The sequence below is a fragment of the Stegastes partitus genome, unplaced genomic scaffold (assembly GCF_000690725.1).
Source record: "Stegastes partitus isolate 25-593 unplaced genomic scaffold, Stegastes_partitus-1.0.2 Scaffold28, whole genome shotgun sequence".
Classification (NCBI taxonomy): domain Eukaryota; kingdom Metazoa; phylum Chordata; class Actinopteri; family Pomacentridae; genus Stegastes; species Stegastes partitus.
In genome coordinates, this window is record NW_007577759.1 from 1100083 (window position 1) to 1118235 (window position 18153).

Here is an 18153-nt window from a genome sequence, read left to right on the forward strand (position 1 = left end):
GGATTGATTCCTTCTCTGAGTGATCCTGCAGCCTGCGGTTTGCTGTGACGCTGGAGGGGCAGGTCCGGCCAGCATAATGGAGCGTCCCAGCTGCTGAAATGGGAGTAGGCGAGCTGGGATAGGCTGGGAGTTTGGTTGGAGCCGTCAGCGGGTCGGGACAAGGCACAAGAAAAGAGGGGGCAAAGCGGCGTTAGCGAAGAAACCCGACCGACTCCTAACTTCTGAACGTTGGACAGGAAATTGTAGCTTTACGGAAAACGGCGTTTGCTGCAATCAGAGCCCACGGACCTGATGACAAAGGAGCGTCGCGTCGGAAACTTTTTCCACCGGGTGTGATCGCTCCCAAAAAAAGCCCAGCAGGGAATTCTGTGCTTTCTTTTTTTAACGGAACCGCAAAAGAAGAGGACATCATGCCACGGCGCACCGTGCACGAAGTAACTGTGCAAGATGTCCAGAAGCGAAGGAATCCGAACAAACACTACGTAAGCCTGTTTTCTTTGTAATGATCACAGTTTTGCTGCTCGGACTGAGCAACAGATCGAGGCTGTTCTGCAGTTCTGCTCATTTTCCTGTTGGGAAAAGTAATAACAAAGAGAGTGTCAAGTTACAGTTTACCAAGCCAGCAGAAATGGACAAGTTTCACAGCACGAGATTTTTTTTTGTAAACTTCCTCAGATTATTTAGATGAATCATTGTGAAACCACTATGACATTCTGTTAAGTGAAGGAAGGACATTTATAGGTTGTTCATTGAGGTTTTCACATTGTTTGGTTCTGAGGTTCTAAATCTGTTTACACAACCTCAGGTCACTATTGTTGTTTTCAAGTGTATCTGGCTCATGGGACCTATGACCCTTCCCTCTCAGCATCACATGTATATACGTGAATGTAGGCTTTGTGCTACCTCACTGCCGGAGACTGAATCTAACAAAATCTGCTCATCTGCCTGCTGCCATGTCTGTGCCATCACTCCCAGAAAACATCACAACAAGCCAAATCAGTCCAGTACACACACCATCCACACTAATCCCTATGCGGACAGGGTTCAAATTGAACACCCCAGCTTTGTCACGCCTCAGGCTCTCCAATTTACTCCCAAAAAAAGCCCCCATACCTGCAGGCAGTGGTAACCAGGAAGTGTAACTAACAGATTTTCTAAGGTCATCGCACTGAAGGCAATGTTTGCAGTTGGGCTGGGCCTAAACAGTAACACATGTTAAGCAGCGTTTGGAGTTTTATGACTTCAGTTTTGCAGCACAGTTCACACATCAACTGGTAATTTGACTTTTTCTCAGAAATTAACCTCATGTCTGGTGATAATGCTGTGATTATCTCATTAGCTGTGTCCCTCTATTGGCATTCAACTGTGTATGGAGGCTGGAAAAAGGGACAGAATAAGCAGGATGAAGACCATGGGGATGTTTCTCCTTTTTGTGCAGAGCTTGTGTGGGAGACAACAACATCAAAAAAAAGACAAAGCCTCATTTCTAGCTTTTCTGAAATTCACAAACAATGGAGCTTTTATGACTTTTGTCTGAAAATGAGTCGTGGGAGCTGAATGTGGGTGAATTTGCCTGCAAAGACAGTCAGTGCACAGTAACACATATGACATCATCTGATGGACGGTGCCAACAATGAGAGCCACGGCCAAGGCCTTAGCAGGTGTTTGTGTTATTTCCATGTACATGGCGTGCGTGTCAGCTCGTGTGCTCATATGCATATGTTGGTTCGCATCCATATATGTGTGAAAATGAAACCCGGGTCGAAGGACCAACAGACCTTCATACCGCTGTGAGTGTTAGCGGTCAAGGACACACAGTTCTTGTGGTCCTGTGTCTTCTCCATCTGTCTGTTTGCTCTCTGGTACAGCCCATGTTGTTTACTCATTTATTTATTTTTTTTGCTGTTGGTATTCTCTCTACACATGCAGGCCTGACAGCATAAATCTTCCAGAACCCTGAGGTGTGGTAAAGGGAACAAAAAGCTGCTTAAAGCTCATCTGCTCATCGGAGTTGAACGTATCCTGTAGGAGAAAAAAAAAATACCAGAAAAATTACATTCTCAGGAGACGTTCATAAGAGAGCACTTTATTGCCAACGGTAGCGTTCCATTGAGCATAAGAGCTATGATAGGAAAAGTTATATTTTTACTTTTCTTTCTCACAGACAGTTTTATTGGCTTCAGCCTCATTTGCCATAGCTGTACTTTTAGTTTACAGAGCATATTTGTCTTAATTATTTTAAGCTGTAGCAAGAGAAATGCCCTGTTTTGCACGGAATAGTTCATTCTTTTAATTGGGGATACATTTATTCTAGCACTTGGCCATTGATGATGACCTATCTTAATGTAAAGATTTCCCTCTGTTGTATTCAGTTTATACTAGTTAAGGACTAAGCACATTTTCCTCTGGGATCTAACTCTTTTCATTTAATGGAGACTGTAACCCTGCTTGGAAAAAGGCTCCCATAGCTGGTTCATCTGTGGTCATTTCGGACTCGAGTGCCCTGAAAGCGAGAGCGAGGCCAGAGCAGGTCTGGGAGTGAGGCCAGCAGCATTCAGCCAGACACAGCAAGCCACCGGGGAGTTTCCAATCACCTCCCCACCTCTCTCCCCCTCTTCACTTGAGAACAAAATTTTTTTTTAAAAAAAGCTGTATCTGTTGCCTGTGGACCTGCAGTGATTAGATGTGTTGTGGCATTTGATATGAGACGAGTGAAACATGTAGTTACACGTTTATAAGTAATTTCTTAAAAATGTATCGTCATGCCAACCAGGTTACAAAGGTCAAAAACACACATCTTTATATTTCTTTGTCACAATGCCTGCCATTCCAATATTGCTGAGCGATAAACCATTTTAAAAAATATAGTGTAGTCAGTTTGCTGCATCCCTACAGGGTAATAATGCCCTCTTCAGCAGGATGTGATGCAAATGCATTAGGAAGTGAAATAATCGGATATCCCTGTTGCTTTCATGTGAACGGATGATGGCATTGACTCCTGCCTGATGTTTCCAGATATGTTTGTTGTCTGCCTTCGCTAATGCAGCCCTGACTGGGATTCACAGCACTTCCAATTATTGGCACTGTGAGTCAGAAGTCAAGTGGCTCACAATAATGGCTGTTTTGTTAGTTTCCATGTTCAAGTTATTTTTGTCTTTTGCTCTTCCAGGTTTACATCATCAAAGTGTCCTGGAGCGATGGCAGCACAGAAATCATTTACAGACGTTACAGCAAGTTCTTTGACCTGCAGGTAAGCAAGCGTGTTTGTGTGTGTGTGTGTGTGTGTGTGTGTGGGCAGTACACATTTTAAGGTGCTTGGAGATTTTTTTTTTTCATTAGCAATGATGAGCACTGTCCCCATCGTAGAAGACTATCCCCTTGTTGGCTTTGTACTTGTTGGCAGCCTCTCTGTGCTCCACCCATATGACACTGGTAATTATATTGTGCGAGAGTGAGTCGGAAAATGTCAAAATGAAGTTAATAGAGGACAGTGATGAATGCGACGACCGCACTGATGACCACAGAAATGTCTGAATCATTCTCCAACGTCACGCTGGTGGTGTGTGTTGCACAAGGAGGGAATCTCATTAGTATCCTAGTTTGCCTTCCTCTTTTGAAGGTAATGAATCTGGGGCCCCAGCCACATCTGAGCTTAAAGAGCGTGGACTCCAGGAAATCCAGAAAGGCAATTGCTTTTAATGATCACGTAGTCAATTTAGGCAAAGCATACTGTCAGGCCTAATTGGATTAAATTCCTTTTAATTGATTAGGATGGTCAAAGCATGAGCAATGAAATAAAGAGCTTTATTGCCCCACCAAGGTTTTTCTGAGGTTGCAAATGTAATGTTAAAACAATGTAAAGTATTTCATTCCGAATTTCATTAGACTGTCTTGAGCCTGTAAAGGCTGCCAACAGAACACACATAAATCTGCTCATATCACACTCATAATTGATTTTAATCACAGCACCCCCTCTGCTGGTTACACCTCACAGTAAAATAGAACGTACAACTATGAATAGTAACGTTTGTAGTGTAATGGACACAGATTGGCTAAAAGCAAAAGGACTGCTCTCTACTGCTAACGTTTATGGGTATTATGTCATCTGGCCACTGCTGGCCTATTGTTTCCCCACTACAGCAGCATAAATGCTCTTTCTCCGTACATACTGTAATCTCAACTGACACAAACAGTAAAGTTGCATTTTCATTATAGAGACGAGAGATAGCTTATGTAAAATGAAAGGAGGAAACAGTAAAGTGAAGATTTGGTATATTGGTGCTAAAAATTAGCTTATGGCTGGACGATGTAACCTAAGATCTACCTTTCAATAAGGGCTCATATTTATCTCCATCACTACTTCTTTGGTAATATTATGAATGTTTGGATTAACCCTTTGAACCCCAAGCAGTTTCAGGGCATTTTTTGCACCTATCTCTATTTCTACTCACTGTGGGCTCATTTTTCACTGCAGTAGAGAGTCCTGCACCTCCTATGGAAACAAAGCAGTCATGTTCAGAAACAAAAAAAGACTTCTGTGCAGTAGAACAAACCAACAATGAAAGCTGAGTTTTTTGATAAGCTATTTTGCAAATATAAAAAAACAAACACCTGGATTGACCATATACTGCATTTTTCCAAGTGCCCACAGGTGTGGCCATACTTGTGTCCTATTTACTCCATTCAAACACAGCCTACAGTTCAACCTTTTTTTCCCAAATTGTCCCTGAATTTTTGTCTCATTACTTTTGGTCACAGCTAAGTTAATCATATTTTATTATTGTTATCATTATTGTTTTTTAATGATGACATTCCATTCAAACCTGCTGGTGGATTTGGGGGTTCAAAGGGTTAATTCATGTCCAATCAGTAAATAAAGTAAAAAAGCATTGGTAATTCAATGACTTTGCTGACTTCCTCCAGCCACAGCACAACTTGCTTCATAAGTTTTTAGCTCAAGGCTTTCTAAGCGTAGAGGAGACCTTCAACTGTCAGCTTTGAGCCAGACATCTTAGCACCAGATGAAGTAATCGCAGAATTTTTTCCAAACAATACCCTTCCAGTGCTGTAGAATCAGATGAACATATATGAGGTATTTTCAGCAGGGACATTCCCCGCTAGCGTTCACGCCTACCTTACCGTTCAGCTGCTTCCTGCTGTGTTGGCAGCCTGTGGGTGGGCTCTCAGTGATGAAGCAGATGTAGATAAACCTAATTGGAGAGATTACAAATGCCTCTTATCTCCCGTTAGGTTTGGCATGAATGTAAGCCACCTTGAAGCTGTGGTGGTCCTACAGAAAAGCGTCAGGTCGGAAGGCTCAAGAGCTCATCAGCTTCACTACGATAAGGGGATTAAATATGGGTTATGCGCCAGTTGTTGTGGAATTTATTTAAAGTTATATCTCATAATCTTTTCTGAAGTTTTTTTTTTGTTGTTGTTGGTTTCACTGTGGGTTATGATGAGGAATAACTCCATAGTCTGACTTCATCAGCCATCATCCCAGGTGCCTGGCCAGGATAGTGACTTAAAGCTGAATCATTCAACTCTTCTCTTTACTACATCCTCATTTCCCGGCATCCTCCTTTGCTTTCCTCCCTCTTGTTCTGTCTTTTTCCTACCTGCTGGTCTGACAATCTCTCTTTCTGTGGCTTGATGTGGTCGTCTTTTGATCCAGAAGGAGTTTTATATTAAAAGAGAGTAGATGATATAATGGCACATGAAGAGTGTCTTGAAAGCCAGACAGCAAATGTTATTCACCACATCCTGTCCACACAGCTGACCAAAGCAGCTGACGTCAACATGTGCTTTCTGTGTGATCAGTGTCACAGAGTGTTGACTTAGGAAATATAGACAAAAAAAAAAGTCTAATTTTTAAAACAAGACTCAGAAGCAGTTTCTTCATGATAGCTATACACCGCGCCCCAGTTACTCTGGATGTATGTGCAAGACCAGCAAAAGAAGAGTCCCACTAGCTTTTAGAATTTAACTTTTTGTAAGCAATTAAAGAAAAACTATGTCGGCAGCTCTGAAATTCTCACAAAATAGCACATTCAAGGGTGTTACTGTGCATTTTGTGTTAATAGGGGCGACAGCAGCGATCAGATAGTGAATCTAATGACTAGGAGAAAAACATCCAATTGCCCTTAGATATAGAGAATTGTAATCTTCATACAAATTCGCATCCTTAAAGCTTTTTAAAAACAAAAACATTTTATTGCTTTAACTTGTTTAGCAATGATCCCTCTGCCAGATTGAAGCATTTTCTTGTTAATGGTGATGATCTACACGAAGTAGCACAGAGGTAAAGGTGGAGTCTACAGTCATAGAGAAAGATTTTTCATATTTACCTAGTTAGAATATTTATATTATTATTGTGATTTACTGTCGCTCTGGATCCCGCTGGCCCCCTTTTGAACATTGAACATCTATTAGACTATACAGAGATATTTGCTGAATTTGACAAACCGTTTATTGGATTAGAATTGCTGACTTCACCTTTAAGTCCACCACATCAGACGTCTGCTTTGGAGCAGCGTTGGCATCGTGGCTCAAACTTCTCTCTAATTACCGATGTCTTGCATGTCACAGCATTCACTTCTTAAGAATAGTTGGCCGAGAGCCAGAAGCTTCTTGCCCAAGATATTTCGGCTACTTCTCGCCCACCTTTTTCCTGCAACACCTAAACAAGATGTCTCTAAGAAATCAGCATTTTGGAGTTTCCCCCGTGTTAAATTATCAACAAAAATAGACTGTAGCGTTGCTTCAGAAAGATGGAAAGTATGTGGAAAGTGCAGAGTTTCTTTTTTTTTTGCCACTGGGTCATCCTAACAGCTTTGCAATTTTATTTCCATGTCACTAAGAACAGTTTCCATACTGCACACGTGTCTGCTCAACTTCACAGGCTTAGACTCCCGGCATTCCCAGTCACTTTGGGTGTAGGATGCACTTCAACTTCAAAGCTGAAGGGAAGAAAAAAAAGACATTGTTACTTGCTTTACTGACTTATTCAGAGTCATACAGCTGTCACATATTTTCCATGTGCAGTAATCACGTAACACAACTTTTTAAATTGGGGGCAGGGTGCTTTTAGATCAATGAGTCTGCCTCTAGTGGTCACTTCACAAAACAGCAGTAATGTGCTCATTTCCTTTTTGTGTAGTGTAGTTTTTACAGTTTGTAAAAAAAAAAAAAAATTCGTTTAATTTTTGTGTAGTTTTTAATATTTTTTTTTTACATACTGAGTTTTTAAAGATAAATGGTTAGATAGAATGTGAGGCAAGACAAACAATGATAGTTAAAAAATGATTCATTTAGTTAAAGAATAGCTAATGGTTGTTCAGAAATGTTGGACTGAATACACTGAAATGAGCTTAGGTAGATGAAGACTGATTATTGCTCAGTAAAAATCATACAAAGGGAAGTTGTCAATCACTGCATTTATGTTTCATATTTGTTTGACTCACAAGAAGCTACGTACGAAATAGTACTTGTGTTTAGTTTTTCCACCCTCTGATCCTTTTAAGTCATTGAGCTACAATATCTGCATTGGGATTGGTCACCGTTATTTGCTGTTATCTGTCAAATGAGCAGGATTACACACTTTTAGAAATATTCCTTGTTTGTTGTCAGACAATAGCCACAAATGAACCCAACTGTGAATCCCATCTTGTGCATGTTTTGTCTTAATATAAGTTAGTGCAGTCGATAATAAGTCCCTAGCATCATATAGTCTGTTATGTTAAACAATTAGCATTTAAAGTGATACCTCATGAATTATTTCTTTTTCTCACCACTTGATGTGAGCACCAACAGCACAGTTGTCTGCAAAGGGTTAAAAATGACCTCAGACATGAATGTACAGTGAACAGAGTGAAAGAATCACAGGACTACAGAGATAGGCATGTTGCAAAGAGAGCAACCATTGTCCATGGACCCTTTTATGCTCTCATTCAACAGTCTGGCGCTTCTCAGATCTTCTTTATTAGGTCTTTATTTGAATGCTGATGATGTGGTTAAAGCGGATATAAGCTAGACAAATTATAGCCCCTTGGAAGATTGCATTACACTCTGAATCAGCAAGAATATATTTGATAAAATAACAGTGTTTAAAAGTTCACAGCATCGCCGAGGCATGAAGATAAAGTTTTGTTCTCTCTCGGTGACGCTCTGCTGAGATCTTGGAGAAGCTGTGATGCTGACTGACAAATTTATGTACATCCTTGTCGTCGGTCTGCTGGTCTGAATGTATTCAAACAGTTACTGAAATGAGTCAAACGAAGAGTTAAACTTTGTGTTGTTAAGAGATTGTAGACAATTTATATTCAGAGTGTGTTCAGTCTTTCCATTATTCAATTTCCTGGCAGACGAAAGCTTTGCAGGATTTTCCTTTTTCATTTTTGAGAATATCAACCAAGCGTTGTTTAGAAAGAGCGCAGAATCTCCTTATCAGGCTTTGATGAATGAGAGAATGTATAAATGAGACACTAGTTTTGAAGTTAATAAGCTATTGGGGAGAAAATGAGGGTTCAGATTCAAACTTTTAACTCTTTACAATGTTTAGATTTTCTGTCTGCAGTGGCTAAAATACAGCACATATGGAGTTTTTGGGTGCTGATAGCATCTGTCATTGTACTGTCTGTATAGTAACAATGTGACATGCATTTCTTTGGACCAGAGATGAACTCAGCAGCATATAATTTAAAATGACACATTTTAGAAAAGCCTTGGAAAACCATGTGGAGCTTGACTGCATTTCGCCTCAGTCTGCCATCCTCCTCCCCGCTTCAGAGCATGAATATTTGATATTAAGAGCATGATGTAACTGGTATTTTGAAGAGACAACTTTACTCTCTCCACATGCCTTTTCTCGTTTGAGTGGCTCTGATTACAGAGTAGATACAAGTTTTAGAGTAGACACAGAGGCTGGGGTGTGTCTGCGCTCGCAGTCACACACATGGGAACAATTACAGTGTGTGGGGTATTGGCTCTTCTGTGTTTGTCTCTTTCTCTCTCTGTCTGGACGTCTCTTTGTTTATCCTGCCCTTCTTAAGGTGGTACTGTGTCATTGACGAAGCATCTGATTCTTAAGCTGAGCAGATTGATGCTTCTTGAGCTCAGTGCCTTTTCCCCTCCTTTTCTGAATTCCTTCGCTGCCCTCTGTTTTATCTTAAGAAACCACAAGACCCAGGGAAGCGGACTGACTCACCTCTTTTCACCTCTCTTTGTCTTAGTTTTGTAGACAAAGAGGGTTACTTTTTTACCCCTATGCTTTTCATTGTTTTAAGTTTAACAGGGCAAATGCAAAGTATTTTAAAAAACAGGCCTGCTCATTTAGAAAAAAAACAAAAATTCTAAAAGTTATACAATTATCATCAAAGCTCATCTTGGTTAGGTATGAAAACAAGGATTGTGTACTTAAACTCTCATCTTTGTTGTTTTACAGCAAACTGATTCTGGTGATATTGTTTTTGGCTCAGCTATGTTTTTAAAGGGAGGAAAAAGTATCGTCAGATTAGGATGAATTAGTCAAAAATCTTTTCTCTTGGCATGCTTAAAAAAATGTTGGGTTTATACAAGGACTTGTACAAGCTCTTTAAGGGGTTAAATTAGGCTAAAATTAGGTCTTTCGACTTCCTTATGTGGAAAAAGATTGTTGCAGAACTTTGTCAGCAATTTAGCAGCATAAAATATGAACAAGAGTAACAAACTGGTGCTCCCCCATCGTCATGCCTGTAACTGTCCAGAAGCCGTTAGTCCTTTCAGACTTCTAGTAAATTGTCTTTGGCTACAGTCCCACTCTCACACTTTGGTTGTTTCATTTTTCCACTACTTCCAAATTACGTCATATTTGAGTTGATACCTTCTTTAAATCAAACTATTTCTATTTGTTTGCGGTTTTGCTTGAGCCTTCACCACTTAATCAGTCCTCTGGTTGTTTTGGTTGGAATTGCAGTGGCAAGACAGCAATCCCCCCCAAAATGTTATTCCATCAGTGTTTTCCTCAAAGTAGTGTATTGAGGCTGATAAACTTTATACCACTCATTAAGGAAACAACACCTCTTTGGCACCTGACTAGCCTGAGACAGTCCATAAAAAACATTAGTAAATACTCTTTGGCACAGGTCTATTCTTTTCCCATGACCTCCTAATCCCTTCACCTCACATTACATCTCCTGCAGGCTTTGTTAGTATTGGCTCAGGCTACCTCATTGTTCCCGTCAAATTTGCCAAAGTACATTTTGTGACGGCATGAATCAACTTGATTTTTTTACTGCCCAGAAGCTTGCTGTAAGAATTATTTGATTAAGGTAACCGTTAATAGAAGCCTCAAGCAATGTTGTATCGCTGAAATCCCTACAAAGAACTTTCACGAGTAACCAGAGTTGATATGAACAATAATGCCTCGTGATATGCTGCAACGCAACATCTTACAACACAGTCGTCTATACAGTGATGCACATTTGATATTTTGAGATGCTTTTGTTTCGTGTTTAGAGCAAGTTAGATGCTTCTTATCGACAAATATGCAATAAGTAGGACCACCAAACCAATTACAAAATCCACCACACATAACACATCATAAGTCTATACTCTTGTTCAGACATTTAGTGAAAAGAGAAATGATGAAAGCATTGACAACTGAACTCATTGTGAAATCTTGAATTTGTCCATTTTGGGTGGAACTATTAAAACTCGAACACTAGGGACTCTATTTTTGTGATGTTGGCAGCCTGGGGCTGGTCACAGTGTGCCCTTTAAACCGTTTGGTACTTTGTTTGACCAAGTTCATTTGGTGGTAGATTTAGAACGGGGAGAGGATCAATTAAAAGCCTACTTAAGCTTCATATTCTGACAAACTGGGAATGAGTTATGAAAACTTGAAACTACATTATTTTGCTTCTCAAAACTTTGCTGTAAAATCAAACCCATCATATCATGCTAGTAATCACAGCCACATGTCTGCTTGTATCTTAATTAATCATTTGTAGAAGCCAAAGCTTCCACATGAAGCTTTGGCCTGACTTGTTAAGAATAAGATTGTATATAAAGTTGTTGGCTCAGTTACTCTGGAGAACTCACACAAACACACAAGTAATTCCTGAGGGAGTCATTAACACTGGGTTTTAATTGATCTTTAATGCTTCATTGAACTTTAAAAACTCTGTCTGGTGTGTCAGTATCCAACATGCATCATGATTTACAGGAGAAACCGTAGTTTGATGTTGATCTTTAGCACAGAGCTTTTCTTGGCTGTTGCTCTTGTTGCACAAAATTTTGCCATAAGATCTGCTGTGCTTTATGGTGGCTTGATAGCATGCAGCATCACTCCTGTTAGAGATTCCGGGTGCATGCTGCCTTCAGGTGGCTGTAAAGAGCATGTCCAGTGAGCTGGTAAGAGACAGTCCTTTATCTTTACTTATAGGATGAAATGTTTGACTGTGTTATCACATGTCAGTTAGATGGAAAAAAGCACAGTAAAGCTGTACATAGTGCCTCATGTACCACAATATATGAGTGCTAAAATGAAAATTGATCCATAGGACTTCACATTCCAGTTCTGACATTGGTGCTGCACATTCTAGAAATGAGTCTCTCATACTAGTCAAGGTTCTGAGATGTTTAACAGTGAAAGGAATGAAGTAATCTTGGGGTTAAACATCCAGAGAGCCAATTTGCTTTGACCCTCAGATGCCTCTGTGGAGCACAGCCTTGATAGATAAATCATCTTATCTAGTTAACATGAAAGAAACACACTCAGAAATTGTATTAATCTCATTATGTGCTGGTTATCTTGTTGTCGGCATGTCCAAGCTCCAACTGTATGAGCTTAGTCCACAGCTATGTAGTATTCTTGGTTTGTAGCAGAAGATAAAACGATCTGATGTCATCCTGATTAGAGTCAGGCTTTGACTAACTTGCAGTCACCTGTAACTGAGTAATTCTACATTTGGTGGCTCTGTCCATCAGTTACTCCTTTGCTTATAATGGCAACATTGACACCAAAATCCTACTTTGGTCATTTGCTCCAGTAATATGAACTAAAAACCAGAAAAAATATATAAAAAATTCTAGCTGTATAATGAATAAGGGCATGAGACTATGTCTGGCAGCTTGGTGTCAAAACTGAGTACAAAGAGACATAAATTATGGTATGAATAAAGGCTTGAGTTTATATTTGTGATTTTAGTAATACAGCTTTGAACTTGGAGGAAAACTACCCTGACTGTGTCTTGCTCTGATGCGCTATTTGACATTCTGTGAAAACAGTAAATAAAAAACTGGTTAATAATTCAAGAAATGATTAATATCTTTACATTGTTCTGCAACTTTGTTGTAATCTGCTGTTGTATTTATATATTGTTTTGGAATGTGAGTTTTAGTGTCCTCTCTTAAACATTGAATTGAATCGAGTGTTTTTCATTTTTAATGTGAAATCTTTTGTTTGAGGTTTTTTATGTTTTTTCCTCAAGCACCATACAAAAATCCATAAATGAAGACTATGCTGATACACTGTCAGGAAAAACGCATTGGACATAGTCCAGGGGTCTATACGGCCAGGTGTCATTTTATTGGCTTCAGCTGCATGTTGAATTGCACACATGCACACACAAACACACACATTTACTTCTACATGAATAACCATATGTAGCACAAACAAAAGACTGGCCTATCAGACAAAACTAGTTCTACACAGAAAGAAAAGAACAATCAAGGGAAAAGAAGAGAAATTGCAATCAGGAGAAATAAGGAAGTGCTGGCCTTTTAAAACGATTGAAACAGAAATGTTCCACTATGTCAGTGGTGCCTTGCTGCTAACAGCCCCTTAGCTACAGCAACATATGAAGTAGAGGAGAAAACCATACCATCTGCTCAGTACATTCCTAATTATTGGCAGACTTGCTCTTATTGGCCAAATTCCTTCTAGGAACTGCTGATTTGTAAAAAATTAGCAGTTCCTTCCTAACCACCCTCAGCTGTCCTGTTTATTGTGCATACTGTTATGTGTGAGTGTAAATATTTTGTGTTCTAATAAGTTTGAATTAATTGTGGGGTTTCAGATGGAGCTGCTGGATAAATTCCCAGTGGAGGGAGGCCAGAAAGACCCAAAGCGCAGGATCATTCCTTTCCTACCAGGTAAGAGTTAAACGCACACTGTCCCCCAAGGCCTCGTCAGACAAGCACATAATCGTAGCTTGTCAGAAAAAATAGAGGAAAGATCACTTTAGAAATAATACAAATCTTAAGAAAAACGATCAATATGTTTGCTGTTTTTCCCTATTCGTATTGCTATCACCACTGTTGTTTGGACAAATCAAGCTAACTAACTCAGGACATGTCTTGGGTTCTCTTGGAAATGTTATAGATGAAAATCCAAAACCTGCTGACCGGTTTGAAAGGCATGTTATTCTTTAAAAAGTGCAAAAATGACATAATTAGCAAGAAATTATATTTTAAAAAAACAGGAAGAATTATCAGATGTTTTTTCAGACTAATCATGTATGACTTGTGTAGCTAAAATTGGCTTATTTCATGAAAATCACTACATGTCTCATTTGCAAATTTGCCAAAAATTTATAATTTGCTCAAACCAGATTCTGTAGAAAACCAAAAAAAATGTTGCCATCCTCTGTGCAACCAAGATGGCATGAGTAACGTAGCTACGACCGACAGTCACATGACAAAAAATTAGGGCTGAACTGGGAGAACTGCAGGCGGAAAATTAATAATGAGTGCAGCCAACAAGTAATGCAGAAAGAATAGTGAACTCGTATTTTTTTCTTCCTCTCATGTTTACTCCCTTTGAGCTCATCATCAGAAACGCTAACCTACTTGGGACAGCAGTGACTCACTGATGACACTAAATGAACTGGAAGAAAGCAGAATTTTTGTTGCGATGTTATATTGCGCACAAAAAAAACCCCAACATGAAGCAACCATAGTTGGTTGTAGCCTTGATGTTTCTGCAAACCAAGCAGGAATTTGTTCATTCATGTAGTCTTTAAACATTGTGCTGAACCAGCTGATCCGTCAGTACATGGCCTTAAGACATATTAGACATGGCATGTAGACTTGGGCTGGAGCCTCTGAGGAAAGCACTGAATATTTGACAGTGCTGCATTTAGTTGTAAAATTTAGAAAAATGCACAATATTCCTCATGAATTATAATCTTGATTTAGCTGCACCAGTGGCTGAATCATCAATGTGTGAAACCTGACAAGCCCAAATAGTAGTCTTTTTAGTTTGTTATACTCTACTATAAGCACGAGCGGCAGTGAAGTTTGTTTGGAATGAGGACTTTTGGGTGTGCATGACCAACTTTTGAGATCCTGCTGAAAGTAATCCTTTATGAGAGGAAGAAAAAGCCTCACCCATAGACCCCACCCACGTCTCCCCCGGCCGGCATGGGATGGGTGGGGGATAGGATTTTTCTTTTTTTTTTATGCCCATGCAGGTCTGGAACTCATTGAGAGAACACGCACACAAGAACACACACACACACACACACACACACACTCTCAACACTGTTTGATGAACTCTGAGTAGGAGGAGGGGAAGAGGGAAGAGAGATACAAAAACACTGCTTTTCATTCTACCTCCCTTTTGCAGCCAGACAAACCATACTGACCTCGGATACCATTACACATTCTCATCTGCATTAAACTCTTTCTGCTTCCTTCCTGCTTTTAGTGTTCAAGCTTGAAATTCAAGATTTTCTTTAAAGTTCCTGTCTACTTTCCACCAAGAGTCTTTGCTTTCTCTTCTGTCCTCCTGTGAAACTCTGTATTTCGCTTGTCTTTCACTCCTATTTTCTCTGCTAGAAGTTGTGTGCCCTTGAAGAAGGTATTAAATCCCCAACTGCTCCTGTTGAGCTGCTACGAAACCAAAAGTTAGTTAAAGACCGATGGGCTCTACATGGTACCCTCAAGGAATGCTACTGTTGAACGTTTTACATTGTTTCAGGATGTTGCTGGGAAAGACTTATTGAGTGCCTGAATAAGTGTTGATTTACTGATCTCAAACCCCAGATCAGATCAGACACCTCTCTGTGAAGGATTCCAAGCCAACATCCATCTAAACTGCGGAAGCTTCCTGACAGCCAAGAACATCATTCACTTACAAAGCAAAAGTCTGGAGTATGTACTGAGGCCAGCTTAACAAGGCACGGAAGTGGTTTCTCATTGTTGGTTTGGTTTGCTCGGAGCCTCAAGCTGTTTTTGCTCCTTTTGGTATCTCTGCATCAGCAAAGTGGTTTGTCCGCATGTGGACGCAGTGCAGAATTTATGCTCAGTGTTTTTTTTTTTGCCAGGTGTACACACCAAAATCTTGGCTCTGAGTCCATTCTTCGATCTTTAAGGGGGATTTCTCTCGAAGAACAACTTCTATGAAGCCCATTGAAACTCATATCTTAACCTTTTTTTTCATGCTAAAGGTCAACTTTTTTGTCATCTCAAGATTGCACAGTATGTGGTAAACACCTTTTGGCCATCGTATGAATACCTCTCACAGCGCGGGGTTTCTTGGATTGTGTGTCATACATGACATTTAGATAAAATGATCAATTTGATCCGTTTATGCCAGAGGCCTGAGAGATGCTTTTTGAGGCAGTGTCAGCAGGTCGCCTTTGAGAAAGACAAGACTCGAGATGGAATGTGGGTCTGTTTCTTTAGGGCCCCTGGATGATAAAAGAGGTGATATTCTCCCAGATGTGGAGTATGAATTTGAATTTTTTTTCCTTTTCATACCCATGATTGAACTATAGTAGATTTTTCAGCTACTCTGTTGTGTGTCTGGGGATCTCTCCTCCCAGCACAGTAGGAGGCACAGTATGTTTTACAGGTCAGGTACTGTTCTGTGGAGCTGAATAACTCACATTCCCTAGTCAGGCCCCTATGAAGGGCAGAAAAACACAAAATAACTGAATAGTTACTATGACCTTGTTGTTTAAGCCCTGTTCGTATCACAGTCATCTCTTGTCTGCAGGGGAGACCAATCACTGTCTCCTGTCTGCTTGAATGTGGTGTACCAGCGGCAGACCTGTCTTCTGTGGCAATTTACAAAGTTGTCTGCCCTGAGTCAGCAACTTCGCTAAGAACACAGTAATTACAAAACACACATAAATCCCTATTCATGCTTTTAACTTAGAAAGTTTGCACATGGCAGGGCCTTTTTAAGAAAAAGTCTAATTGTGTAACAAGTCAAAACTCATGTTAAGTCTTCTATCAAATCTCAAGTCAAGACTCAAAAAATAAACTCTTCTCTCTCGAGGCTTGAAGTCAAGTGTCAAGTCATGTCCAAGTCAAGTCCCAAGTTTGGCAAATTGCATTTACACCTTTGAAAGCAGTTTTTGTATGTTTTTTTTAAACGAGATCAAGTCTTTTTACAAAATGGGTTAAAGAACAATATATTCAGTTTGTGTGCCTGCTTGTCCATACCGCAAATACTGTTATTTTTTCTTCGGCTTTCCGTGTCAAAACCTAGTTTCACTCAGTCAAAACTAAAGATTTGAATGCTTCAAGTCAAAATTTTGTCTCAAGTCCTGCTTTTTTCGCTGGAGCCCCAAATTCAGATTCAGATTTGCTTTATTGTCATTGCAACAAGTACAACGAAAAGTAAGTCTACAGCTTTGGTGTTATGTTAAAATATTAGCTACGTAGAATCTCCCTAATGAGGCACATTAGAGTGGAGGCAGGAGTAGTTTATTTGTGGTGAATCTAGTGATTAATAGGTGAATTTTGCGCCCGGCTTTCTGCGTGAGGTTCGTAACAACAACCCTCTCTGTCTCTTCTCTCCATCTCACCCTTCCCAAGAGACAAAAGTTGTTTGATACCTTCGGTCACTGTTGGCTCTGAGATTTGCCATAAAGTCTACTCTGCCTCAGCCATGGCTCTGAGGCAGCAGCTTTCTCTCCCTCCCTCCTCCCTGCTGCCTCCCAAACAAGCCCTTTTCATGGGCTGCATCCATGAGCTGCCATGCATACAAAGTGGGCAGTGTTGAGTCAGTGCTTCTCCTCTGACCCCAGAGAGCTTTGGAAAACCTTCCAAGAACACTTTCTGTTTACGGAGTGACGAAGGCAGGAGAGGAAGAAAGGGACAGAAAAAGAGGAGGAGAAGCAGTCTGCGTCTGGGGGTTGACTTTCAAATCTCTTTAGTTTTTCAAGAGCTGTCCAAGCAGTGTGTCCTTTGGGCTGTGTTGGCAAGATGCTGCCAACACCTTCGAGATTTGGAATGTCCTTTCTCATTCTTCATCTAGTTAATCTTCTTTGTAACAGTCTCAGGCATGTAATACTATACTGTTCTGCATGAATATGGCATTACGTTACCATTTCTATCAGGTCTCCAACTTTATAGTTGTAAAGGGAATAAAAGTTGTTGTCCAGTGCTTGTTTTTGACTTCATCTTGTGAATATGAGCAGAATCTTTCAAATATTTATTGAGGTATTTCACTTCTAAACCTATATTGTCAACCTGCTGGTGGCGCGATATGAAAAGATCAAGTTAGTACAATATGATGTTTGGGAGATATATATATATGAGGTGTGTCAGAAAAGTTCAAGGACTGGTGTCACAAAAGATATATTTCAAATCGAAACTACAAGTTGTCCCCTTCGAAATAAACCCCCTGGAGTCTAACACACTTTCCCAGCCATCTCTGCCACGCAGCCATGCACTCCTGGAAGGGTTCTTCCAGGATCCTCCACAGCACCGTTGTCACAGCCATCCTGATGTCGTCCACGTCTTCAAAACGGGTCCCCTTGATGACCCCCTTGAGTTTGGGGAAGAGGAAAAAAATCCCACGGAACCAGGTGGGGTGAGTAGGGAAGTTACTCCAGCACAGCGATGTTCTTCTCAGCCGGGAACTGTGGGATGCTCAGGGCATTGTGAGCAGGTGCGTTGTCATGGTGAAGCAGCCACGACTTGTCCTGCCACAACTCTCGTCTCTTCTCGTGCACTGAACGAAGCAAATGCCACAGGAGCTTTGTAGACGTGCTGCTTGATTGTCTGAAGGGGAAAACTGGTAGTTTGTAGGTTAGGTTTGAAATATATCTTTTGTGACACCAGTCCTGGAACTTTTCTGACACAACTCGTAAATGTTGGTACCAAATATTGTGCTTATCCATCAAGTATCTGTTTGGACGTTTCAATGTGGAAACC

At 40.3% G+C, this 18153-nt stretch overlaps 1 protein-coding gene across 2 annotated transcripts in view; it reads left to right on the top strand.

Moving 5' to 3' along the window:
- Positions 1 to 114: 114 nt before the first annotated feature.
- The window catches only part of sh3pxd2b (SH3 and PX domains 2B), a 41514-nt gene continuing 23475 nt past the window's right edge, over positions 115 to 18153 (top strand). The window contains exons 1-3 of one of the 2 annotated variants that reach the window (XM_008298349.1): positions 115 to 482; positions 3170 to 3250; positions 13059 to 13134. In XM_008298349.1, coding sequence (XP_008296571.1) covers positions 411 to 482; positions 3170 to 3250; positions 13059 to 13134 — 229 coding nt within the window. In that variant the 5' untranslated portion in view covers positions 115 to 410. The remainder of the gene's footprint in view (positions 483 to 3169; positions 3251 to 13058; positions 13135 to 18153) is intronic. The other variant, XM_008298356.1, reaches the window with a different exon arrangement.